The sequence below is a fragment of the Phragmites australis genome, chromosome 1 (genome assembly GCF_958298935.1).
Source record: "Phragmites australis chromosome 1, lpPhrAust1.1, whole genome shotgun sequence".
In the NCBI taxonomy this organism is placed as follows: domain Eukaryota; kingdom Viridiplantae; phylum Streptophyta; class Magnoliopsida; order Poales; family Poaceae; genus Phragmites; species Phragmites australis.
The window spans coordinates 5,023,601-5,048,962 of NC_084921.1; the positions used below are offsets into that span (position 1 = coordinate 5,023,601).

The 25,362-nt window shown below is 42.5% G+C and overlaps 6 protein-coding genes across 12 annotated transcripts; 3 read left to right on the forward strand and 3 right to left on the reverse strand.

Annotated features, from left to right (window-relative positions):
* The first annotated feature begins 278 nt into the window (after positions 1 to 278).
* On the forward strand, positions 279 to 4,081 carry LOC133883176 (uncharacterized). Its single transcript, XM_062322439.1, has 5 exons — positions 279 to 636; positions 2,054 to 2,188; positions 2,345 to 2,431; positions 3,628 to 3,766; positions 3,894 to 4,081. Exons 1-5 carry the CDS (start codon positions 508 to 510, stop codon positions 3,965 to 3,967), a joined length of 564 nt encoding a protein of 187 aa, XP_062178423.1. The 5' UTR covers positions 279 to 507; the 3' UTR covers positions 3,968 to 4,081.
* A 614-nt stretch (positions 4,082 to 4,695) lies between these two features.
* Positions 4,696 to 6,024, forward strand: LOC133931395 (LOB domain-containing protein 25-like). The gene is made up of 2 exons (XM_062378298.1): positions 4,696 to 5,798; positions 5,888 to 6,024. The coding sequence occupies exons 1-2, from the start codon at positions 5,086 to 5,088 to the stop codon at positions 5,889 to 5,891; spliced, it is 717 nt and encodes a 238-aa protein (XP_062234282.1). The 5' UTR covers positions 4,696 to 5,085; the 3' UTR covers positions 5,892 to 6,024.
* A 222-nt stretch (positions 6,025 to 6,246) lies between these two features.
* Positions 6,247 to 8,750, reverse strand: LOC133883252 (uncharacterized). Its single transcript, XM_062322556.1, has 8 exons — positions 8,589 to 8,750; positions 8,409 to 8,500; positions 7,821 to 7,887; positions 7,667 to 7,697; positions 7,432 to 7,572; positions 6,984 to 7,009; positions 6,825 to 6,898; positions 6,247 to 6,712 (listed from the first exon to the last, which is right to left on the reverse strand). The coding sequence occupies exons 1-8, from the start codon at positions 8,628 to 8,630 to the stop codon at positions 6,652 to 6,654; spliced, it is 534 nt and encodes a 177-aa protein (XP_062178540.1). The 5' UTR covers positions 8,631 to 8,750; the 3' UTR covers positions 6,247 to 6,651.
* Positions 8,751 to 9,640: 890 nt separating this feature from the next.
* Positions 9,641 to 15,799, reverse strand: LOC133883331 (C2 domain-containing protein At1g53590-like). 7 transcript variants are annotated; one of them, XM_062322803.1, is made up of 13 exons: positions 15,474 to 15,613; positions 13,932 to 14,351; positions 13,586 to 13,660; positions 13,278 to 13,418; positions 13,022 to 13,117; positions 12,796 to 12,927; positions 12,327 to 12,479; positions 12,182 to 12,223; positions 12,037 to 12,085; positions 11,585 to 11,680; positions 11,330 to 11,513; positions 10,964 to 11,084; positions 9,641 to 10,730 (listed from the first exon to the last, which is right to left on the reverse strand). In XM_062322803.1, the coding sequence occupies exons 2-13, from the start codon at positions 13,932 to 13,934 to the stop codon at positions 9,936 to 9,938; spliced, it is 1,887 nt and encodes a 628-aa protein (XP_062178787.1). In that variant the 5' UTR covers positions 13,935 to 14,351; positions 15,474 to 15,613; the 3' UTR covers positions 9,641 to 9,935. The 7 variants fall into 7 exon arrangements, with proteins under 7 accessions (XP_062178787.1, XP_062178852.1, XP_062178922.1 ...); XM_062322868.1 differs by having other exon boundaries at positions 13,932 to 14,044; positions 15,474 to 15,606; XM_062322938.1 differs by lacking the exon at positions 15,474 to 15,613 and adding an exon at positions 15,141 to 15,436 and having other exon boundaries at positions 13,932 to 14,044.
* Positions 15,800 to 16,174: 375 nt separating this feature from the next.
* Positions 16,175 to 18,739, forward strand: LOC133883830 (large ribosomal subunit protein eL20z-like). Its single transcript, XM_062323245.1, has 4 exons — positions 16,175 to 16,491; positions 17,162 to 17,240; positions 17,391 to 17,505; positions 18,491 to 18,739. The coding sequence occupies exons 1-4, from the start codon at positions 16,296 to 16,298 to the stop codon at positions 18,548 to 18,550; spliced, it is 450 nt and encodes a 149-aa protein (XP_062179229.1). The 5' UTR covers positions 16,175 to 16,295; the 3' UTR covers positions 18,551 to 18,739.
* Positions 18,740 to 19,546: 807 nt separating this feature from the next.
* Positions 19,547 to 21,488, reverse strand: LOC133883729 (GDSL esterase/lipase At4g10955-like). Its single transcript, XM_062323175.1, has 2 exons — positions 21,264 to 21,488; positions 19,547 to 20,510 (listed from the first exon to the last, which is right to left on the reverse strand). The coding sequence occupies exons 1-2, from the start codon at positions 21,422 to 21,424 to the stop codon at positions 19,547 to 19,549; spliced, it is 1,125 nt and encodes a 374-aa protein (XP_062179159.1). The 5' UTR covers positions 21,425 to 21,488.
* Between the last annotated feature and the right edge of the window lie 3,874 nt (positions 21,489 to 25,362).

Genomic DNA, 25,362 nt, shown 5'->3' on the forward strand with positions numbered 1-25,362 from the left:
AAATAATATTATTTAAATTTTTTTCGCAAAATGCATACATTCGCGGGGAACAATCATGTATGTGGTAGGAGTTATTATTGATGAGAAACTGTCACTTTTTAGGATAGAGTTACCACTATAAAGATGTTGGAAAAAACATTTACTATAAATGAATAAATTGACAACACGCATAAGTATAACCTTAAAGTAAATATTTGTAGATTGAATCAGAAGGCCAGGTAAAGATTTGTAACGATAGATGAATTCAACTCAAATTATCATCTTATTTAAAAGGACTGTTTGGTTAGAGTGATTTGTCAAGAAGAAGAGTTTCCTTGGTTAGGAAGAAGAAGAGTTTCCTTGGTTAGGAAGAAGAAGAGTCAAAATTCAGAAAGCCCCGATCTTAGTTTGCTTTACAGGAACCATTTTCCGTTCCGTTCCGTTCCGTTCCGTTTGACAGGAAGCCCTGCCCACCCTCCCTCCCGTCCGCATCGATTCGAGGAGGAGCAGAGATCGAAGCGGCCGTGAATGGCGCTGCCGGTGGCGAAGCTGGGGACCCTGGCGTTGCGGACGCTGTCCAAGCCCATCGCCAGCCGCCTCAAGAGCCAGGCCGCTGTCCACCCCAAGTTCCGCAACTTCATCATTGGCATCGCTCAGGTTCGGTTTCCTCCTCGTCTTGGCTTGCCTTCCTTTGGGTTGGGGAAATACTCCTAACTTGCAAGAAAAGGGACCTGTAGGTCAAATGGACGTGATTGAGAGAATCCCTCCACCTAATTGATCCTCGGGAGCTGGATCCGATTGCGGCCTGACTTGTATTTCTTGGCCCGAATCTTGCATGTGAGCAGGCGACGATTTAAGAGGTGTTTTAGGACAAATCTCTACCCATGAAAGGCGGATATACACAACTGACAGTTTGGGGATTGGGGTTTGATAAACTAGCACCTGGACCTGAGTCACACATTAGTACATTACCCTTGTAGGTGGATTGTTTCCAAGGAAAATGCTGAAAGTTAGAACTACTGTATGTTTTTGGGACGCTGCTAATTCGAGCGCCCCCTTCCAACAGCAACCCCCCCCCCCCCCCGGGCCTTTCCTTTTTGGGAAACTTTTTCCCTCTGCGTCTTTCTATTTTCGGAAATTTTTCTGTCAAAACTTTTGAGAAAAAGTTTAGCTCAAACTTTTGAGAAAAAAAATTAACGAGAAAAAGTTTTGAGAAAAAGTTAACAAAAATAGTTTTGTATCGGTACACTAGTGGACTCTGTGGGCTGCTCGGACACGCGACTTGGGCTGCTAGCGCGTGCCCGCGGAACAGGATTTTCGATGTTTTTGGGCAAGTATCGTTTACTGATTAACTAAACTGAGAGTGGGTGACTAAATTCAGGGAATTCACGAATGAAGTGATGAGCTTGTTGAATTACAGGCCTATTGTGCGTTGGTTGATTGGTTTATTGAGTGTTCTTATTTGGAAATGGTTTATCCCTTCAGCAATTGGAGACTGCGATATGATAGGCTCCCATCTGCTAGTCTGCCATGTCTGACCTAGTCAGATACCGTCAGTGTCATATTACAAATAGCTAGTATTTAGGAACTGCCATCCGACTCAATACCCAAGCACTATCACAGCCGGCAATGCCTCAGCTTCTCAAAATCTAGGAAGTAAGTAACTTTTGGGTTTATCTGTCCACTGGTCAAGTGGTCATGCACTCACACTTGGCTAGTTTGTTAAAGCTTTCCCTTGTTTGGAAATTTATCAGTGTTTTGTCTCTGGAGCTAGTGGAGATTGTTTTATGATAGGTTTCATGTCTGCCAAGTCTGATCTAAACAGGAGACAACTCAGGCATTTTTTTTTTTAATCAGAAAAGTGTGACAGTGAACCTTGAGGAGATTATCCCTGCCTTAGGATCATGTGTGTTTCAGTAGTTGTACAACTGGCCATTGCTCAAGTAGAGCATATGAGCTAGAGACAATTTCGTTTTACCTTATCGAATGTGTTTGTGTTTTGTGCGCAGATCCGTACTTCTTTTGTTGCATTTTAAACATAGTGAACTGATAACCACTGTCACAATTGTTACAGATAAACCATCGTATCACTACAAAGATACAAAGGCGTATTTATGGTCATGCAACAGATGTGGAGATCAGACCTTTAGATGAGCAGAAGGCAGTACAAGCAGCTACTGATCTCATTGGGGAAGGCTTTATCTTTTCGGTACTTCTCTAAACCAATAGTAAATTGTGTGTCATTACATATGCAATAATCGCAGGGATATATTTAATAGGCTGAAGAAAAACTGCTTTGTTCTGTAAAAAAAGATAAAATTTTAAATTTCAGCTAATGATACTCCATCTTTTTCTTTAATTATAGGTCGCTGTTGCTGCTTTAATTTTTGAGGTGCAAAGAAGTGCAAGGTCAGAGGCTAGGAAGGAGGAAGGTCGTAAACAGGAACTTGAGGTAGTGTCTTTCACTTAGTGTCTCTTCTCTGCATTGTATCCGAGTTTGAACTCATACAATTACAAATGTGCAATATTAACAGCCTCATACCTACCTCACTCGGTACTCAATCTTATATGGGTTATTTTTTGTCCCTCCAGAAGCACAGAAACATGAAATGTAATCTATTGGACCCTATCATGTAACCAGAAAATATAAACTTGATAGTTGATACTTCATGGAAAAATATCATACTTGTAGTTTGTGTTCAGAAATTTATAGAGTGAATTCACACACAGATATTATGAGATCTCTAACGTCATAAGGAGGATATTCAATAAGGAAATAATTGACACCCTGAGTTTAGTTTGCCTCCCAGGAGTTGATCATGAGCTAATGCTTATGGAATGCACATGTACTATGGATTTTTTTGCCTTTTTTCAGAGGAATGTTTTATGACTAAAATGCTTATGGAATGCATGTGCAGAAACATTGTTAATAAGCTAGAGGGTTTATGCAACCACATTGTGAATGCTACTCTTTCAAAAAACAAGTAAAAGTATGTAATTACTGCCTTTGTGATTGCGATGAAGCTCTGCCTGTGGAACGAGGGAGTTTTGATGGCTCAAGAATTGACCCAAAATACAGAATTTTAGTGAATTCTTAGAATTTGCCAAACATATGCAACTATGAAGGCACACACACAGTTTGCAGGCTTATGAGAGTAATCTGAGTTGAATGATGGTGGAGGATGGAGAGGCAGCTGTCTACATAAGTACATAGTTAGGGTTGTTAGTATACATTAGATAAGTCGGTACATCCTAGTTCCAACATTTGCATCTATCTGGCATTTGCCGATGGTGGAAAAGACATCCTACCACTGAAGTTAACCAAAATTGAGCACCTTCAAGAATAGGCTAATTAAGAATAGGAATTTTACAAACATTTTATCTTTGCTATGCATATTTTAAAATCATAACGCCAACCCGAATATTATTAGAATCTGTAAAGTATGTCATGTATGAATTTTTGTATGAACTAAGAAGCATAATCAATTTTGGGTAATTAACTCTTCGACAGTAGACAATTTTACTGAATGAAGCCCTCACGGCAAATTGGCAATATGCACAGGTTAAGATACAATTTTGTTTATTTATTTTTCTTTCCATGTTATAAGTGATCATTCTAGCTGAACAATTGTTTTTATTGATATCAAGGAATTGAAGCAAAGGGGAGAGAGTTTAGGTAAAGAACTGGAAGATCTTAAATTGAAGCTCAGTGAAATTGAGCGCCTTGCTAAAGGACGAGGTCTTTCAGGAATCTTGAACTTCAAAGGTGTCCATGGGGCAGAAGGTGGTAAGGCAGCAACACCTGCATGATTAAGCAATTTAACTTGGTGCGGCACAGCAGGATTTCATGTTGCCAATTTGATGCATGAAACAGCTAGAAATTGCTGATTGGCTTCCCAATTCTTATTTCACAGTTCTGTTGCCATGCCCATTCTTTGGTGAATGGATCAAAATTTATATTGGTTTGTCCATGAACACCCTGAAATAATACAGTGCAAGAAAAAGGTGCACTATAGGCTACTTCTGGGTCAGTAACCACAGAACACATCAAGTTGAGAGCATGTCAGAAGTATAGTTTCAACTGATTCTTTCTTTTGCTAAATACATCTGTGAACTATGGTTCAGAGATCATTATACCGTGCTGCTCCAGTGGAGTTTGTTATGAATATCACTTGTATTGAATAATATCCCTAAGTGGGCAATATATAGAGTATATGAGAGGGAAGGAAAATGACTCAATATGAATAGGAAAAGGACAAGGACTCCTTGACAGGGATGGCCTTTTCACTTTCTGAAGAAGACATTCGCTAAATGTAACAGCATACAAGTACACGTTCTGTTCTTTTGCACTCTGGAAAGTTTCTACTCAGATCAGATGCAACGCATAGCCACCGCTGCTGCTCTGCTATTTTAAGCTTCGTCGGTGGATTATACATACCATTGTAGCTTGAACATTATACGTATTTCTGTATTACTACGTACAACATATCCATTTTCTTAATTTGATACGGTAGGGTCTTTTCAGGAGCAAGGCAAATACGGATGGATATAGTTTAGTTTATCCTATATCCGACTCTGAGAAAAAAAAAATAGAATATATATATTCTTTGGCGAATTAACCACAGAACCAGATGTAAGGATGCATGTTTCAGCTCAACACATCAAGTTGAGAGTAAATGTTTCAGCTTGCTGATTCTATATAGGAGTATCGATCTTTCGTTAAATATATACATCCGTCTGTGAATTATCTTTTGCTCAGAGACGACCTGGCCGGGTATTTGCACAATATATGCATTAGAAGTTTCCATGCCCTAAGCTAGCTATTTGTTCGGTGAACTCTTGCTGTGAGCAACCTAGAAAACTGTGACCCTCCTTTCACCTTACCTTCTTGTGTATATACATACCCTTTCCAAATACCTCGATCCCTCCATATTATATATATGCATCATGCAGATAGATGTGCATGCATCTCTCTCCCCTCCCTATCACTACCACTCCACAGAATTGAAGAAATCATGGCCCCAAGCTTACCTCGCTGCTGATCGAGTTGAGTACGTTGTACCGATAATTTAATCTCTTCTTGGCCGGCCGTCGTCGTGCTCGTGCATGAGGACGGCCATGACCGGCGGCGTCAACGGTGGCGCGTGCGCGGTGTGCAAGCACCAGCGGCGCAAGTGCGAGCCCAACTGCGAGCTGGCCGCCTACTTCCCGGCCAACAGGATGAACGACTTCCGCGCGCTGCACCTCGTCTTCGGCGTGGCCAACCTCACCAAGCTCATCAAGGCCAACGCCACCGAGGCCGCCCGCCGCCGCGCCGCAGATACGCTCACCTGGGAGGCGCGCTGGCGAGAGCGCGACCCCTCCGAGGGATGCTACCGCGAGGTCTCCTGCCTGCGCCGCGAGAACGCCGTGCTGCGCGCCGAGAACGCCGCGCTGCGGAGGCAGGCCGAGCAGTGCGCCGCCGCCACGCGGCACGCCTCCACGTTGCAGCAGCAGCAGCTGTTGCTGGTCTCGGCCTACAGCGGCGCCAGGACTGGCAGCGCGCCGCACATTGCCAACAACAACGGCGGCAGCGTCATACCTGGTAACTTCGTCGGCGGTTGCTACAATGGCGACGGTAGCGGCGGCGTCCGTGGCGCCAATGGCAATGCGGTGCTGCCCGTGCGACCTCATGCCCCAGCTCCGGCAGCGCAGACCATGTTTGGCTACGCGCAGGACGACTGCTACCCCGTGGTGGAAGGCAGGAACGGCTCTGGCGTGCCGAGGTCAGATGCGGCCATTAGAGGCCAGGTTGACTCTAGGGACAAGGACAACGCGAGGTGAGGACGCTCTTCTCTTCTTTGTGTTGAAGTGAAGGCTTTGCATGGTGCATATATTGGCTTCTCTGCATTGTTTTTTGCAACTGCAGGTGATGCTGCTCATGACAACTGGGCAGCAGTGGGCAAAAGAGGAGATCAAGATTTGATTTTGAATTCAAAAATAAGACATAGAGACTTCATTTTCCTTTTTTTTATTACTTCTGTTCTGCTTGAGCAAGACACCAGCACAATTCAAAATAGAAGAAACCAGTTAAGTATGACACAACAAATATCTTAGTGAAAGATGAACTTCATCCATAGATATTGATTCAAGTCCCTGGTCATCATGATGCAGAAGGATTGTTACTTCAGTTATATGATCCCAGAAATTACGTTATTGACCAGAGACAATCTCATGTGTTCATATGCATTTTCAGTCCGTCCATTTCATGTATTGCTCTCATAAGAATAAGACTATCATCCCACAGAAGAGAATTAATAAGATAATAAGTATAGATTCTAGAGTGCCTGCTGCTGTCATTTGCAGGAAAATAGGTTACAAAAATGTATGACTGCAAATTCTATGTTTGCGCAGACTGAGGCAAGGCTGGAAATGGCTGCCAATGACAAAACACGAAGATGGTTTAAATAAATTCAAGAGCGGACAACAGGATCTATTGCAATTCATAGGAAAAATTGTGACCCCAATATTTCAAGCACAAGTTACAGGGCTCATACAAATAGCACATCAGGAGGCTTCTTTCTGCTATGAACTTGACCAGCAACTCAAAATTCTGCATCAAGATAGTATAATGCAGAACTTTGACCAGGGTCCAATCATGTGTAGGTGGGCAGGAGACCCAATCATAGAGATTTAACATGTCTCTTTAGGTAGTCTTGCTTCACCATCTCTAACCAGACCATCATCACCATTGCTATCAAATGCAGAAAGATAAATAAATCAGACAAGTCTGTATAAGCATGCTGTTCTAGTCAGCAAGTATACAACAAAGGTCAAAATAAGTTTGATAGTTGAAGAAAACTCGCCTTGACTGAGCAGCGCCTTGCAGCGAGGGTGAGTCGACTTGCATTGTCACTGGGCCATCATTTACCAAACTAACCTGCAAGGGTTTCCGATTGACTCTTGTTTTGAAAAGATAATATCATATGAAAAGCCAATAACAGCGTGTTTTCACTCAGAGGCACCTTCATCATTGCTCCAAAAACGCCATCTGCCAATAAGAGTCAAAGTAGGACTGTTGTTAGATTCATGTTCATGTTATAACAGAAATCTTTCAACTGCACATGGAATGCATTGCAAAAGCAAATAGCTGATAAATAGACACAGATGGCAATATATCAGCAAAGTAAAAAATTTTACAGACCAAATAGAAAACATCACTAAAAAATAAGTTATTAAGCATAACACAACAGGATATGTACTCCAAGGAATATGAAATGCACATCCATTATAAAGGACTATGAGGAGAGTGGGAGAAGTATATAATGCATCAGTTATGATATGCAAATCTCAATATAGGTATATCCATGTGAAAGGGAAAAATATTTCTAAAAAGAACATTGATTTGATAATCAAGAATTCAGGATTGCAAACTGTGTAATGCACAATGAGATACAAAAGCATCTGTATTACCTTTCACTGAATCAGCTGAGTATGACCTCTGAAATTTCTCAACTAGAGAAGCATAGAATGGTTTTGCTTTTGAAGGTGACATAGCCACATGAAAATCTGGCTTGTTACCCTTCAGGATTCCGTATAAGGTAAACTGACTGACTGAATAAGATATCAGCTTAGAACAGAGTAATTAATAACAGACCTACTGGAGATTATTTATTTTTAAACTTGGAGCAAGGTCACATTATATTACCTAATAGGACTTCAAAGTTACGCTGCATAACCTGCAGGAAGGAAAAAGCTTATTTAAGTTTATCTTTAAAGCTCATATGAGGTGCTGGAGATAATTAACATGTTCAAGTAGACCATTTCTATTATATTTGTGCCAAGATGGATCCGGGGCTTACACTTTGATCCCATGGTTTCCCAGTCTTCTCGTTAGGAAATACCCTCATATTCAGGACCTTCCGACAGCTACATAAGGGCAATATTAGCATGCAAGTGAAACTATAACAGCAAGCCATGTTAACTGAACATTTCAGCATAAACAAAATTTCATGAAACAAATGGTAAGTTGGTAGCACATCAGAAAACACAAAGGTGACAACTTTGGTAAATGAACCAGAAATTTCCAAAGTATACATGTTCCCAAAAAGAATATTAATGCAACCAAATGAAGCTGCCGCAGCATGCATGTGATACTTGATATAATAAGTATTCAAACAACAGGTTATGTAAGCAGTACAAGTGACTAGTATCATCATTCATTCATTAAGAATTATCATTTTTTCCCTCCATTCGGCGTCATGAGCACTCCGCCAACACAACTAACTGATCACTGAACCGAAACAATTAACTGATCTCTGGACCAACACATTTCCACTACAGATTCCAATGAGCTTCCAAAAATATAACTAGTAATGGATAAACAGACAAGAAATGAGACACTGGCTGGCAGTAAGCAAATGAAGTGAGTAGAGGTAGAGAGTGTATACATGTAGTCGGCGTCGGAGTCGGTGTCAGCCTCGTGGACGCCGACGAGGACAAGGAGTCCCTGCCCGATCGCCGACACTACTCGCCCCTCCACCTGCATCCCCGCAAGAACCAATCAGCGCTCGTCTCTCCAAGATTCCGTGCAAATTGCGGCGGTGTAGTGAGTTGAAGAGGGCGCTCACCTCGACGCTGGCCGAGAGGACGCGCTGCACCATGGCCCTCATCCTCTCTTTCCTCCTTATGCAGTGAGGGACGAGTCGCGTTCGCCGGAGAGACCACAAACGGCGGCGGCTCCGGTGGGTAGAGCAACAAGCGGCAGCGGATGCCACACGATGGGCCGTGAAAAACGGGCACTGTTTTACTGGGCCGTACCGGGCCGGGCCTTGCTTCCTTCTGCTATGTTTTGTTTGAGAAATGTTACTTATCTGATGGTAAGAAATTTGTCGAATTTCTGATCTTAGGATCTGCAAAGAGATTCGTGCTCTAGTCATCGTCTCTGCACGAACTTCGGCGATATCTTCTTCTCTGGTGATGGTAAGGTTAGGGTTAGAATTAGGGTTTGGGACTGTGAGGGTTAGGACTTGGTGGCTGTCAGCTTAGAGGGAGGTCTGAGGAGAATGCTGGCTCGGTGGTGGTGGCGGGCGGTGAGCAGGACAACGAGGCGGTGAGGGTGCCGCCCGCTACAGTTGTGGGAGATGGCCGGTTAGCTTGTGGTGGTGGTGGGGGCGCCATGATTGAAGATGTTAACGTCGGCGACGATCGTGGGTGGTGGCTTCGACAGCGATGGTGTTGCCGAAGCCAAGATGGGTGGTGGTGGTGGCGGGGGAGCTTGGAGAAGAAGAGTATGGCACGGGGCCCATCGGGATAGAGGACGGCATGAGGGCGAGAAAGCGTTGGCGGGCTACACCATCACCAGAGAGGGCGACGCCGCGAGGTGCAGATGGTGGTGGTGATGGGGTGCTGAATGGGGTGGGAAGGATTATGGTTAGAAAGTTTATTTGAAACCGAGACTAATCAGGACGTCCATAATTCAACAAATAAATAGACATTCCTATCTTTTTTTAGTTTTAGATTTATTTCTGCGGTTGCTGCCTTTCGCCTAAAACACGATCTGACAGACTTGCCGTGTAAAACATCACGACATGTTCGCCTTTAAAATTCCCCATGAAAAATATTATATTACGTGCAGGAAAGAGCACAACAAATTTATGATTTACAAAGACGCATCAGAGTATAGTCTGGAATATTACGCTACTTATGTTTCTTTACAGAATTTCCATCGAACAAAGCAAGCTTTACAACATGAGCGTCTATATAACTGCACAACACACTGCTCGTTCTTATATTTTATTTACAACCATTTCTAAATAGTTATTCTTCACAACTACTGTACGAACAACAAAAACAAGGCTACCATCTCTAAAATTGTTCTTCGTCACTATGAACAAACAAGGCTACATATGCAAACCAAATCTACCAACAAGATTACAAGAACAAAAACTGCTAATCTTGCAAAGTTGCGATCCTTGTTAGGCCTGAGTAGTAGCACCATCTCCATTGCCATGCTCCGTTGTCAGATGGCCTTCTATTGGTTTACCTTGGACCGGAATAGGCCCTTCACTCACCAACTCAGATTCATGCGCTTCAGTCTGCTCCGGGATATCTGATAACCTGTCCTCCGGTCTCTTCCTAGACACCTTCCTGCTCAATGTGCTTGTCAGTGATCTTCCTGGTTCACCCACGTTTTTCTCGATCACCTTTGCTACATCTTCTGTTGAGTTCTCTGCATCTCCTACCTTGCATGCTGGACTTGCCTCTTCATTGACTACAATCTTTATCGATGTCCGCTTCTCGCCAAGCTCCTTCAGATTGGGACGTGGAGTTTCGGGGAGCTTCGGATCAAGCTCTGTCACACTCTGAGAACCCGGAGTTGTAGGCAGACTGGGATCAAGATCTTTGGAGCTCCCCTTCCTTGAGTTCTTCCGGAAAAAAGAGCCTAGGTTGAACAGACCCCCTTGTCCACTGCTTTTTGGTGTGGGTATTTCCTTTGACTTGTCAATCTCTTGGTAGATCTGTGTGTCCGGACTACGTGCTCGTCCTTTCCGGGACTCCCATGTCTTGGGAACCCCAGTGCCAGGGCGATGCACATATAACCCTCCAGGTTGTTCTTCTCCATCAATGCTAATGTGCTCCACTTCATCCATTAAAACTTCCTTTTCTTCAGGCAGTTCATCAACATCCAAATTGTTCTCAATAGAGGTCGACAGTGGCAGTTCAGGATCAGCTTTTCTCAATGATTCTTCCAAACCTGATACATTTTTGTCCTGCAGATACAACTAAAATTTGAGTCCAGGGGTGACCTACAGTTTCAACCTATACATCTATCTCCCTTCCAAAAAGAAAAGGTTGAACACTCTCTTCATTGTCTAGCTCATCAAGATATTTTACTAAATGATAGCATCACAATCATTTAGGTTCTACCTTGCTACGCCATCAAATGGCCACTAACACGGTGTTGAAATTATGGCAAAAAGAGAGAGATAAATATGTTGCTGACCTCTGATATATCTTCTACTGTTACTGACAAGCGAATCCTTCCTTTCTTGACATTCTTCAGCGATATCCATTTGTCATGTCTCTGTCCACCTCTCAGCTCATGTACATCAATGGTACATGCTCTGTAAACAAAACAGAATGCAACATATTTTTGTCTCGTTTCAGTAAAAGACCAAATAGATCAGATCAGTATAAAACAACAGGAAGAGCTATTTCTCAAGCTGAAATAGACCAAGTGCCAAAACGTCATCTTTAATGAAAGCCAACCGAATCACAACATCGGGTTATTAAGATACTGCAAGCGTTATCCTATAGATTTCCTGATCATGACATCATTTAGCAACATGAGCTCAAAGACGGAACATACCCAAGTGAGTCATCAAACATGGGGTCCTTATCACGAACTTCCATGACAAGTTCATTTGATGCTTCCCACGATGTGATTGGTATTTTAAATTCTTCAAACCACTTGGGTGATAGTGTTTTTCTCTGTATCTGTGTTTGGAATTTGAAAGGGCCAAGACGGCCTTTCACATAAGGGTCCGCAAGTCCTGTGCAATAGAACATGCAATGTGTTAAACCAATGAAGGATAACAAAAAAGTTGTCTCAGCTTATTCTCACCATTTATATCAGATGATTTCATGTCAGTTCCTTCTAAAATCTCAAGTTTCACGTATGCAATAGGAGGCCTCTCTTCAATGCTGAACCAGTTATTTTCTGCAGAATGTGAAGAAATTAGTGCAAAAAAATAAAGAAGATACAAGAACAAGACTGAAAGTTTACCATCACAAAATTTACAAAAAGGGAATTGCTATTATTCTCAATGATATTAGTCATAGGCCAAAAGTACAAAGGTTGTTCCATATTCTAGCATTTGGTAGCACACTCGGACAAAGCAAGTGCCTAAAGATTTCAATTCATATTGTCACTGGACCCAACCAGAACTGTTTGTAACTACCATTACCTGCACATCTGCAGGGGGATTTCTGAAACTATAGTTACAGTTTTTTTTTTAACCAGCAGGTATGATAGGAGGATTCTGAAACATAAGCAGAAATAAAGTTTCATCCTACCTGAAGGAGTAGATGCAAATTTTTCCACGTTGATAACAAGCATATTAGGCTGGGAAAAGAAAATATAGCTCAGCAATGAAAAAGTAGCCCTAAAAAAAGAATTTCGAACAACAAAATACAGATGAAATAGTTGTAAAAATATAACCTCAACTAATGTCTGCCCAAATGCAGTATCCATCAACTTATCCTGGAAAAACAATCCCGGAGGCCCAGTGATCAGTACGAAACAGAATCACGAATTATACCGAAAGGTTTAGCAAAAGGAAGATTAGAATACAGCACAATCTTACCAGCCATCCTGAAATTCCTGGAAACTCAGTGACATCAAGTCCATGATTAATGAGTGGTTTCACAGTCATCTGAAAATAAGGAGGCTCCACAAAACATAGCCTTACACGGCCAAGAAATGGCCAACTCCGAACAAACTTCACACCAACTAAAATCTACATAATGAACATATGCTTGTGCTGAGTACACGGTAAGAATACATGTAGGGGAAGAAACTGCTTGCACTGTCTAATGAGGATTTTCTGAAATTTTAAACCGAACTTTTCTTTCTCTTATGTTTCCACACGGAAGAAATTTTTGTACATATTGGACTTGGCTTCTGTACAAGCCAGGGATTAATGAAAAAAGAAACAAAAAAAAAACTGGACTCGAAAAAGTATGTCATAAACTCATAATAATGAACTGTTTATGGGAACATTATAGGTTGATCCCTGCCAATGGCATAATAGTTGAGCTAATTAGGTAACTTGCCTTTCCCTCGACATGCATGCTAGATAAATGCATGTTCACGGTCATTCCCAGTCCCACACTCTTATGCAGTTGCATAGCAAGTACAGCACTCATATCTTCAGCAGAGAGAAAATTCATTCCTAGCTCAAGAACCTGGATCAATCCGTTGGATATTACACAGATCATTATGAATGTATTGCTGCTAAAAGAAAAGGAAATATTCAGATCAAAAGACAGTGATACCCACCAAATGATCATCATCTGATGTCTCAGGTAGAACCCTCATCGAGGTAAACATTGGTGGATTCCTACCCATGTAAAGCTCCTGAATACTTGCTTTGCTCTGCAGAATAACCACATCAAGTGAGCTACTGACGGATGGCAATGGCTACTGAAATGTCAACTGATATAGAAAGAGCATTGTTAAAGTAGCAGTTCCAGATACAGACAACTCAATAGAACATTATGTATCAGAAAATCAAGATATAAGAAGGAAACCATACAACAGTCCAAGGTTTGAACTTATCCAAAAACCATGGTATGATGGGTCGTAGAAGTTGTGAAACGATCTTCTCCATACAGATAGGCCACATCTTTTTGATTGCATGATTCAACCAGCGTACTGATTCTGCATCAGAAAGGAGCTGATACATAAAACAATATGAGCGAAATCTATCCAAGCACGAACAGGCATCACAATAGAAATAAAAAGGAGAAAATCTGAAAATCAATGCACCAGCCTAGTCAACCAGGTTCATCCTTGTGATATTTAACAAGTGCATCAATCTTGGATCACAGAGAAGGTGCATACTCTTCGTTGGTAGGCAGATTTCATTTCCTCGTGTTGTATTCTCTTTCGCAGTCTCATTGCACAGCGAGCATTTACCTACAACAGTAAGAAGCATTTTTATAACTTACTTTGTTTCTGATTATCTGGTATCTATACATTGGCAAACAAACATTAGACCATGATCTGAAAGTCTTAGAAAATAATATATGGAGAAAGGTAGAACTTGGAATGAAATTATGTTAAAGGTACAGTAAGTCCAATGAAAAGATGAGGGAATAAACAGGGGAAAAAAGAGCCATGTGGCACAAAGAGATTGAAGCAACAAGCAATTGGTGTTGATGAAGAGGTGGGAAATATCATGTTATACCATCAAATGAGGAAGTATCTGATACAGTGGCAAGGTGGTTCCGTCGCTTTCGTCGGCAAGACGTACAGGCGTCGCAGCAAGGATACGGTGCCGGCGGCAGCAACTGAAAGTGGCTGAATTCAAGGATGGCGCAGCGTCATTAACAACCTTGAGGAGATAAGTCTAGGCGTTTGTTTAATTGTCGTTGCTTAGTTGAGATTTGGTTGTTAGCCGGATTGTCCAGCTGCCTAGTCTATAAAGGCTCTGGGATTGTCATTAGTTAGGGGAATTAAGAAAGAAATAAACTCCTCAAGGCCCAGCTCGATCAGGACTTTCCTGATCGTGGCTGGGAGCAGCTGTTCCAGAGGGGAGGGCAAGAACCCGCCCTTCCGCTACCCAATTCGCAATCTTCCTCAATCGCATCTTCTTCCTCATTCTCCTCTGTGCACTCCTCGCAGACCACGCCACATCATTCAGCAGTTAAATTATCTTAATTGTAAAGTATCTAACTTCTTGCTTGCTACATTGTTAATGAATGTGAGATTATCCCCGAGAAATCAGCATAAGAGCTTATAAAAGATGAAGGATGCTCCAGAAATTATGATATGATTTAACAAATCCATCAAAAGTGGGAGCATTCATGTAAGATTACCCCTCTATGGCCGCTACTTTATGGTACTGTATTGTGTGTCAAAACATGGATAGTTACTATTTGCTTGAGAAATTTAACTCATGGGAAGTCAGTTTTGTATTTATCCTGGGAACATAGAATCATTAAAGGAATTACCTCAAAAAAAAAGAATCATTAAAGGAATAATTCAGGACTTCACACTCTTTAGGGTGGTAATTCAGGATTTCCGACTCAACAAATCATGAATTGTCACACTACTTAATGGCATATCCTGAAATCTCCCATCACTGAATTGCAGTTTTAGAAAAGAATTATAGCTAACCAGGTGTGACTTTAGCACGGCATCCCCAATAGTGCCCAATATGAACTAGATTGGATTAACTATCTGTTCTTACCATGCCTATCATTTATGCCAGGTAATATAGAACTGGAGAAAAAATTGAGTATCATCTACCAAGTGCCGTGTTAATCAATCAATCATAGCAAACCAACGATCTTCCACGTGTTGAGCTATTCCCCAGCATGTCCCTGGACTTGGTTTCTCTACGATGACTAACTCAATAAAAATCAGTAAATCATCCAGAAAACCAAAACCATACCATTGATCAAATAGGCCAAAGAATAGGAGAGTGGAGACTGGAGAAGAAGCAAGTCACCACGAAACGGTGGCGTTAGAAAGCAGAAGCAGAATCGGATGCAATTATTCGGTCTCCGGTCAGCTATTCTTTGGTCTATTTGATCAGAAAGGAAAAGCTCTGGACCTTTGCCGGAGTCTCAATTGCATCAGAAAAGGAAAAGGAATTTTGTCTTTGTGACACAAGAAGACGAAAGTGAAAAACACAAAAGGCAAGAATCTTGCAGACAAGGCGACACGGTGGCATGGTAAGGGAGGCAAAATGAAATCTTGATGAGAGGGATGGGGAGTAGAGTACCATGTAGAGGTAGAGGAAGGCGAGGAGGAAGAGGAGGGAGTGGCGGCAGCCTACGGCGCCGGCGGCCCACAGCGCGGCCAGCACCAGGCCGATGTGGTAGACGAGGGGCAGGTCGGCTGCGTCCATCCCTACCTCCCGCTCCCGCGAGGTGAGCTGAAAAGGGCGTGCGTGGTGTGTGAATCTGGCTGGCCTGGACCGGACCGCCGGGCAGGGGCAGGACGAGGAAGAGGAGGAAGGCCAGCTGGACAAGAAGAGAGAGAAAAAAAATAGTGACAGGGGGACTCGTCACCCAACGCAATCGAGACTGCCGACGCCGGACGTAGAAGAAAGGTCAGGTCTATGATATCCACCGTGTGCTCCACATCTTACAGCTCTGGACAATTACTATCACTAAGTGTTATATTATCTGACAAGCCTTGCATTTCATTTCATGTCATTATCTAAGGATATTTTTGTTTTAGCTTAAATTACGAGAATCTATTTCAGCCCGTAAAATCCGTTAAAATTTCTTCCAGTCAAATCGTGGGATTTCGTGTGAGTGTATATATATATATAAATCTGGGAAATAATTATAACCCTATGCATGCCTATCACATCAAGCTCGCTGGATCTCAGCCGTCCATCGGTTGATGACAGGACAGCTGGCATCGTCGTCCTCCTTGATCCTTTTCTTACACTAGTGAGCAATGAGTCTAGTCTCACTCTCTCTCCGCAGGCAGCCGCAGAGGCAGAGGCAGCTCCCAAACTGCTCCGTCATTCGGTTCCAGCGCAAAGAAGAAGAAGAGAGAGAGAGAGAGAGAGAGAGAGAGAGAGAGAGAGAGGATGAGTGGACACGAGGGTGACAAGGCCAAGGGCGCCGCCGGAGCCGATTACGGCACGTTCCAGGGGCCGCCCAGCTACCCGCCACCACGCCCGCCGCCCGTCGGGTTCCCCCAGCCCGTCCCGCCGCCCGGCCTCTCCGGCCACCCGCCGGCCGAGCCCTACTCACGCCACCGCGGCGGCTACCAGGCTGTTCAAGGTAGCGTCTCGCTCCTTTTTCATCTGGCCTGGGGGGTACTCGTAAAGACTAGAATTTTGGTGGTTGACCTTGCAAATTGGGATCCAATTGTAAGGGGTGTGTTTGATCTGAATTGCCTGTCGCTAGTTGACGACGAGTGCTTTGTGAAAATCGGATCTTTGGCAGGATATGGGACTGCGGGCCCGATTTTGGACCCCCTTTTTTTTTTTATCTAATTCTAGTTCGCTTCTTGCTGCCAAACTCTGCTTGCAATTTTCTATGGCTGATCAACTCCAAAATCCTACAGCAATTCTGAGCCACTCCTTACCATGTCATGGAGCTTGATTATCTAATCAGCTGTGGCAATGTTAGCATCAGTTGCAAGGGTCCTGTGTTATGAAACTGCTGTAAACTTGGTCTGCTTTCTGAGAATAAAAATGGGGCATCTTCCCTAAAACTCTAAAAAGAAAAAGAAAATCTTAGCACCGGTTGCATCTCTGACCACAACATGGGGTTTGTGGATCTTACATGAGTTCCATGAGTAGTAGTCCTGTCCTTTTGATTGATCTAACCGTTTGGCATACATAACAGAAAGCGGTAAAAACAGTGGCCATAGTCCTGTTCTTGTCCCTGGTGATTTTCACTCTATGTTCTTTCACAAGTACCTCTAATCTTCTTTGTCTGCTTTCAGCACAAGATTATGAAGCAGGTGTTCGTGGACATAGTCACCACCGTCTTCCTTGCTGCGGCATCGGTATTGGTTGGTTCCTGTAAGTGATCATTGCTCCTATTTTTCACTGTAGTTTCATACATAGCAACATCGTCGCTGAATAAATACTTTGACAGAAATGTATGGTATAACTAAGCTGTTGCTTTAGCTATACCTTCTTAGTTCTAACGATAAACCTCTTTGTTCTAAGATTCATAATCGGTTTCTTCCTTGGTGCCATTCCCTGGTATGTTGGAGCCTTTCTGCTGTGGTGTTCCAGAGTGGATTACAGGGAGAAACCAGGCTATGTGGCGTGCACAATAGCTGTGAGTAAAGAGTTTATCTTCAACATCAGATGTTGTATGATCCATCAGATATAGTAAAGAAACTCATTGCCATGCTTGTTCAAATGTGTACAACTTCTGCTTTCTTGATTTATGCATTTTCATCTAACAGCACCACCAGCTTTTTTATGACTGAACTCGTGAGGTTAGCATCTAGTAATGTAGAACCAAGTACATGATACTGCTTGTTGTATGTTAAAGTTCTTTTTTCTTTTAAAGACATGTTATTGTGACTCTGACAAATGGACCACATTTTCTGTGAAATCATATGTGGCATATAATGTAAGTACTCCCAAGGATTGCTTACAAAGTTTCTGCATTTTCTTCCTGGTTCCTTTTGTATCTGTTTGCGTAGCTTATAGTAAACCAGAAAATTGACAACTGTCCAGCACATTGACTATCTGTCCATCTTGTTCTTGTAATACTTGTGAACTTTGTCATGTGGAGAATGAATCCTGTATCAGATGCAATTGGCGAACCAGGCATGAACATTGGCTCATTCATCTTAGCCCCAGGTTTCCAGAAGGAAAAGTTCTAAGAAAGTTTTCTTTACTAAAATGAACTTGTTGGATCGAATTGTTGAAACATTAAAACCAAAATATTAGATTCCTTTGATTGAATAAGGAAATATCTAACTCAATCTTCTTGAGTGCCTTGTTTAGGTGTCTTTTGTGTTGTATCCAAAGAATTTTATCCTAGTCCTCACCACTTGAATCCTCGATGACACCAGTATTATCAACTCATGCGTTAAGAATTCAGCATATTCATGTGCACAGAGCCAGAGAATGTGGCCAGACGTTTTAAGGACTACTCTTCTGGTACTGCCAATAATGGTTAATGCAATGTTCTGTGGAAACTATTTTGTGTACAAATGTCCTCATGAACTCCAGATTTAATCACTTTTCTTTTATCTTGTCTATCATTTCAAAATTCCAGTGATTCTAACGAGAATAACTTGGTATAACAGGCTGTCGTCGCTACAATTGCTGTGATTATTGGGGCGACTGCAGGAGCACATGTTTATTGATATTAGTTTACATTGTATTGTCGTTGTACATTTCAAGGGTACCCAAAGATTTCAGATGATGTCATCTGCTCTGTAATGAGTCATTGGTTGCATTTGAATTATTGATGTTTAACAAGGAGAACGGAGACCTTGTCCATGATCATAAATAAATCAGACTGAGGTGACTTCGCCTTGCGAGTACTAGAACAATTTGAAGCCTCCAAGTCCAAGCTCGAATTTCAGCAAGAATGCTCACATTTGTGATATTTGGAAGTCTTTCGCTGCCCATAGATTCACCGACACTTAATTGGCTATCTGTTTCACTGATTGTTACACATCGTGACGACAATTTCCATACCATACCAATCAGCCGTTGCAAGGACAAACAGGCCCAAAATCATTTCGAATCACAGCCTCCGTGCCTGCTTGAAGCAAGCTTCACACCATTGAAGGGATCTTGCCCAATGATGCACCTGATGAGTGGGTATTTCTCCGGTTGAGTCCGGCACAAGAGCTAAGGTTTCTTCAACTAGTTCTTGAACCCACCGTGCAGCTTGCTCAGGTTTCATGCAATCCTCCTCATGGTATTGGCAGGAACTCTATGACTATTGAATGTCTGACAAAGGGTAATGCACTCTCTCTCTTCTCTTTTTATTTCTCCTTTTACAAGTTGCAAAGTATTCTTCTTTTTATCTGTCCTTATATAGGATACCAAGAAGGGACATAACCATAAACCTCTACTTCATTTAGTGTTTGCTATATTTTTCAAGATCTAACATTTTTGCCCATTGGTCATTTCATTTAGTGTTTGCTATATTTTTCAAGATCTAACATTTTTGCCCATTGGTCATCATGGGTGGTTGAGAAGAAAAACTAATTTAATGAGCACATTTTCAGTAGAGGGACAGAGACAAGATAACTGAAAGGACATGAAAAACAAGTACAAAGCTGAAAGGACTTCGACTTGTTACATGTTTTCTTTTTTGTCTAGAGAACGGGGAATTTTTATTGGCGTTGCTATGATTCTTCGACATAAAGGGACTTGAGGTGTCTATACATGAGCTTGCTATCGTGTGCGGCCAGATGGAGCTCTGAATCATCCGACCACCATTGCTGCAACCCGTGAGCTTCAAGGAACTTCCTTGGTCCTTTGGCACTTATGTACAGCTTGGAGCGCGCCTCTGAATGACCATTGTGCTTCTCGGTAGTAACAGTTGCGACACCGCTACCATCAGCATAAAAACAGCAAATGTAATCACAGCTGTTTATATACAAGTTTGGCACCCATCTCTTTACTTCATTGATCAGCTTTTCTTCTCCAACTTCAGAGACGACTTCTCGCTCCTCCCTTGGGCCACAAGTTTCGCCAGCATTTGAAGAGCTGCCACTGATGTATCGCTTCAAGACCTTGTCGGCTTTCTCCTGAATTTTTCTCAGGCCCATGCCAAGCGACACTGACGGTGGGTTGAACAAATGGCATTCCACAAAGGTTCCATCCTTGGCCAAAGTCTTGCCAGCCTGCAGAGCAAAGCCGGCCCCCAGGGAATGCCCGGCAATGCACACATTGTTGCTGCCATGCTTGTTGACTGCCGACTTCAGCACTTCCAGAGCACCAGTGAACCTGACAGAACCCCTCAAGCTCTCCCGGGCAAAGAACCTGAAGTCATCTTCCAAGTCTCTCACAACAGTTAGCTGCTTAAGCACCGTTCCCCTCAGAGCAAGGACAGCCTTTGGAGCACCCTGAGGCTTGACCACTATCAAGTCTGAAAGAGCAGCAAGTTGGTCCCATTCTAGAAGTGCCCCATATATGGATCCGTCTCTCGCATCGATCAGAGGGCGCACCAGCTTGTATTTGAATGGCTTCCACCAGTTGGGGGCGAGGGCATGTTTAGCAGCTCTGTTCTCCTGTCTGTCCAGCTCCAGTAGATACGCAGCCTGCACAAAGCATGACATTGCAATTCTTCTGTAGTTTGGATCTCTCCTGCAGAAGCATCAGTATAAATGTTGCGTATCAGTGCTACACACATTACTTTTTTTTTTTTGCATGCGGAATAATCTGTACAAGAGCATTATCTGCACAAATAGCTGAAGTGACTGAGAAAAATTAAGCTTTAAATGGAAGCTGAAGAGGAGGGGGAAACTCATATTAATTCCTAGGACAAAAAACTGGAGTAGCACATATTCCTAGGAACCAAATACTGGTTCCAGTTTCAGCTACATTTCAATAGCATTCTGTGTACATGAATACATGAAGTTGTAGTATGGAGAGTTAAGTTAAATTTCCCCCAATGCCATCAACCCTTCTTCACACAGTTTCCTTATTTCTTTGTCGCCTTGAGCACTTGACCAGTAGTCCAGGGAAAACATGATTCTTACACACTTATATTTCCCTAGTTATTATGATAAATTAAAATTTACTAGTACCATATACTAGTCACCCACCCCACCCATGTTAATTGGTAGCAACAGCTCTTTGCAGTACATTGCCCTGGTTCATTAATTGGTTATAACAGTTGAAGGCGGTAAGTAGTTGGAGCGTAGCTGTCATTTCGGCGAGCAGATGATATCTTGGTAGCTACTGTAGTAGAGAATACGATTCTTCAATCGAACAAGAGGAATAATGCATGAACTGGGTCACAGATTCAAGAAGTGGGTTCTACTACCTCTTGTTGTTGTTGTTGTAGGACAGATACAAAAGCAACGACGAAACGGAAGGAGAGGGGAGGAACCGAACCAGCTCGAGCGGATGAGGTCCCTCCAGCCAGGGTTGGAGAGGTTGCGAGGCCCCGTCGCGTGGAACTCCCACGACGACGGCGGCGGCTGGCCCATCTCTTCTTTTTTGATGGTGCTCCGCATCTCCATCTCTCCTTGGAGTGTTGGACTAGAACAAGTCATTGATTAGCGGGGAAGGAAAGGCCAAGGGAACACAACACGTTGGAGAACAGTGGTTGGAGGCGGAGGTGAAAAAATTGCTGATTTGCCTCTCTTAACAAATGTTAATTGTCCGTTGAGGCTGACATATGGACCAATCTAAGTTTATTTAACTGGATTTGGATAGCAAATTAGCTGTCACTGTATATTAGGAGCAGCAAATATGCAAATCTCTCGACGGAGGTGGCCACTCTACGCCCCGGGTTAGGGTCACTGTAGTTTGTAGCTCCACCTCCCATTCAACCTTGATTCATCTTAAAAAAATAATTATAATAAGATGTGTTTTGATATATTTCTAATAATATTGGCAAGTTCTTTTATATTTTAAATCCTGAAATACTTGACGGATAAATTTAATCGTGGTTCAAATCTCAATAGATTTTTTTTCTTCTGTCTGACCAAGTTTACTTTATATTACTTGTTCAGCTTCTGACCTCATTTTCTCTAGCCTCCCTTTCGATGTTCTTCTCTCTTTCTTATATAGTTAGGTCAGGATCATAGAGACATACTGTACTTAAAGTCTACTAAGTAAATGTGCACGTGCAGCACGCACGTGTATTTATTCAACCACTGCATTTGTAAGTAAAAAAAAATGGTATATCTTTACCATCACTTAAGAATAGTGTGATAATCAGGGTTCAAAACCTAATCACAGCTACCATGACTTCAAGAACAAGGACACACATTGTAGAAAAATAATAAACTCTTTGGACCAATGGATCACTGAATTCTCTTGAATGTTTGAACCAGACGAATCTGCATTGATAATACTTTTCTTTATAGCTGGACTATATGCGAGGATATACTTATGATACAAGATATGATGTTTTTCTTTATAAAAAAAATAAAATTATAATAAGATGTATTTAGATATATTTTTAAGGATCTCGGTAAGTTCTCTCGTGTTTTAAATTCTGAAACACTTAACAGATGAATTTAATCATGGCTCAAATATGGTATGGATCTCAATAGATTGTTTGTGCTTCTGTCTGACCAAGTTTGTTTTATGTTACTTGTTCGGCTTCTAACTTATCTTGAACCTCATTTTCTCTAGCCTCCCTTTCGACATACCCCTCTCTTCTTTATATAGTTAGGTCGGGATCAGAGAGGTATACTGTACTTAGAGTCTATGTGTGTAATATTTCTAGATATATTACTTTCGAATATTTGGAGAACTCCTTTCTAATCCGGGAATGATTTTTGTGTAGAACACAATGAACTGTTTGAAATATTAGCATATTTCTTATTTACCTCGTGGTGGTTACGAAACCTATTATATCAGATTAAGGACACGTGTACAATGATGATCTATCTTCAGATATACTGGCACGTGTGGAGGCACTTCCCCCGGTGGCGGACGACAAGCTTTGTGCTATTCTATAGCCTGCGGTGTGGCGGTGTGAGATTTGCCACCAACGCACTAGGTGGCATGCTTAGGCTCTTGTCTCTGGCACGTGAGCGCACGCGCGAGGTCCATGATGGTATGCAGGAGAGAGCGAAGAGATTGGGGAAAGAGAAACAAAGGAAGGAGGTCAAGGGTGACGCCATCTAGAAAAAGAAAAGGAATCAAGATGGCCGATCGGGTCATCTGAACCATAGTCATCAGAAATTCAGATCGATCAGGTTGAGAAACAGGATCGCGAGATGCGGGTCGATATCTAACAAAAATATGGTACAAAAGGGTATACCTTATTGGGATGACAAACTAACATGCAGAATGTGACTCTGATTCATCCGAGTCGATGACCCGAGTCGATGCCTTAGGCAATAGGCATCATCAACAATTTGCGATGATGGTTACATAAAACTCAACATTGAAGGAATTCACAACAAACTTCATATCAAAATGCTGACTTGTAATTCTGCAAATCAATTATGAATAAGCATAAACGATGTAAGTAAAAAAAGGAGAAAAAAAAAACCTAAACCTACTCAGCCCATTGCTACCAAACACTCAGCCTAATGCCCACCAGACACATCCCACATTTCCATCATCTCCCTTCACAATTGCCTACTGCCGCAATTCAGGGTATTAGTGCCGCCCAATGTCTCCTCTGCCCCCGTCATTGCCTCTGCACATCAGTCTAGTGTGTTGTCTCCTCCACCGCACGTCATCTCCTCTCCCCCACCAGTTCGTCATCACCATCGTCGCTGCCCTAGCGGAACCCTAGGCGCAATGCATGTGCCGTCGGATTTGACACTAGTAGTGCCCCGCCGTTGCCTCCACTGTCGCGCGCCTAAATCCGCAAGAGGCGCGCCACCGGATCCGCCGCGCCGCGACGACACATGCCCGCCCAGCTTGGCTAACGACTCTCTCCGGCCCCCGTCGTCTCCGACGATGGAGAAAGGAAGATTGTTCCCTACAACAGCAAGGCGGTGTCCCTCACCGATTTGGGATGTCGATTCCGTTCGATTTTGACCCTCGATTTGGGGTGATGTTCCGGGATCGCGGAACACAGCTTCGACCCGGACCCCTGTGACTATGGTCTGAACAGCTCAAATGTGCGTGCAAGAAAAGTTTTTCGGTTGAGGGAGGAGGGTGGGGTGCTACAATGTCTAAGGCTACGGGAGGGAGGGCGGGTGTGGGTTCAGTAGTTTACATAATTGAATGAATTGGGACCAATTATATATGCTGCCCACGGTTGTGTAAGAATGGCCTAGAGTCTTGTGCGTGACAGGGTGAGTTGTATCCATGGTTGGCTCATTGGTCGGTGGATGTAAGGGCACGTTCATAGCATAGGCAGAAACTAGACATGGGTATTCTCAAGCTGCAATTCATCCAATACATGCTACTATGGCGTGATTGATTGTTTATAGGGCTTTGCCCGTATGAATCATGTATGCAGTTTGAGGAGAAGCAGATTGAACGAAGTCATATTTGTTGAAAGAAAGAGTGTTCGATAGTTATATCTGTATGGACAGGTTGAACTGAGTTTCTATTTAGTTGATCGAATCTGAGATCGTATAAGCGCATGCAAGAATTGATATTGTGATTGGTTGCTCTTATGAATGTGATTTTATGATATTGATAAATGAATTCGTTTGCATGAGCAGATATAGGAACTTGCATCCACCGGACTAGACAACAGAGTGAAGCTCGAATCTAACTTCCCTCCCAGGCTAGATTAAATACGCACATTTACAGGTTAGAATAGTAAATACAGATAATCAAACATACTTCTTTTTAAAACTATATACATTCACCAAACTAAGATCATCTCGTATGTGTAACCAATCAACCCATATAATCTCCCTCTTTCCCGCGGCATGGACCACAACTTTTTTCCCTATAATAATCCATCCAGCGCATGCTACTACAAATCGGCTTTCTCTCACACACTGTCTATCGCGACACATGGACCTCTATCTTGTAGGCTCAAGACACCGCTTGATGTAGTTGTAGTTTTCTGAAAGTATGGTATTTTGTTATAATCAATTCCTGTAGAGTTTATCCTGCTTTTTAATATTCTCCCGTGTGGCTTGCCGAGTAGTATAAAAATACTCGCCCTTGCTCAAATTGATATCAGCATGTGAAGATGAGTAGAAAAGGAGAGCTCATCAATATATGATAAATGGGCCAAGGAGTATTACGATGACAATCCTATGTTTTAGGGCTATCCTACACTCAAGTTCTGTGTGTATGGAGTTTCTTTCGGGATCGCCGTTTCTCTTGTGTAATGTTTTGGGTTGTCAAACCCTTATAGAGTTAACCCGACTTGTATGCCATGGTTTGTAATACTTAATATATAATATATTGTTAGAAGATATTGCTTGGCTTGCTGTAATATCATCATGTGTGCAACCGTTTATCCTATGCATCTGTGTTTACGAGTATCCAACTGATGGGTCCGTCATATTCAAATAGCTGCTTCTCAAGACAGCTAACCTGGGCCACCGTTCAT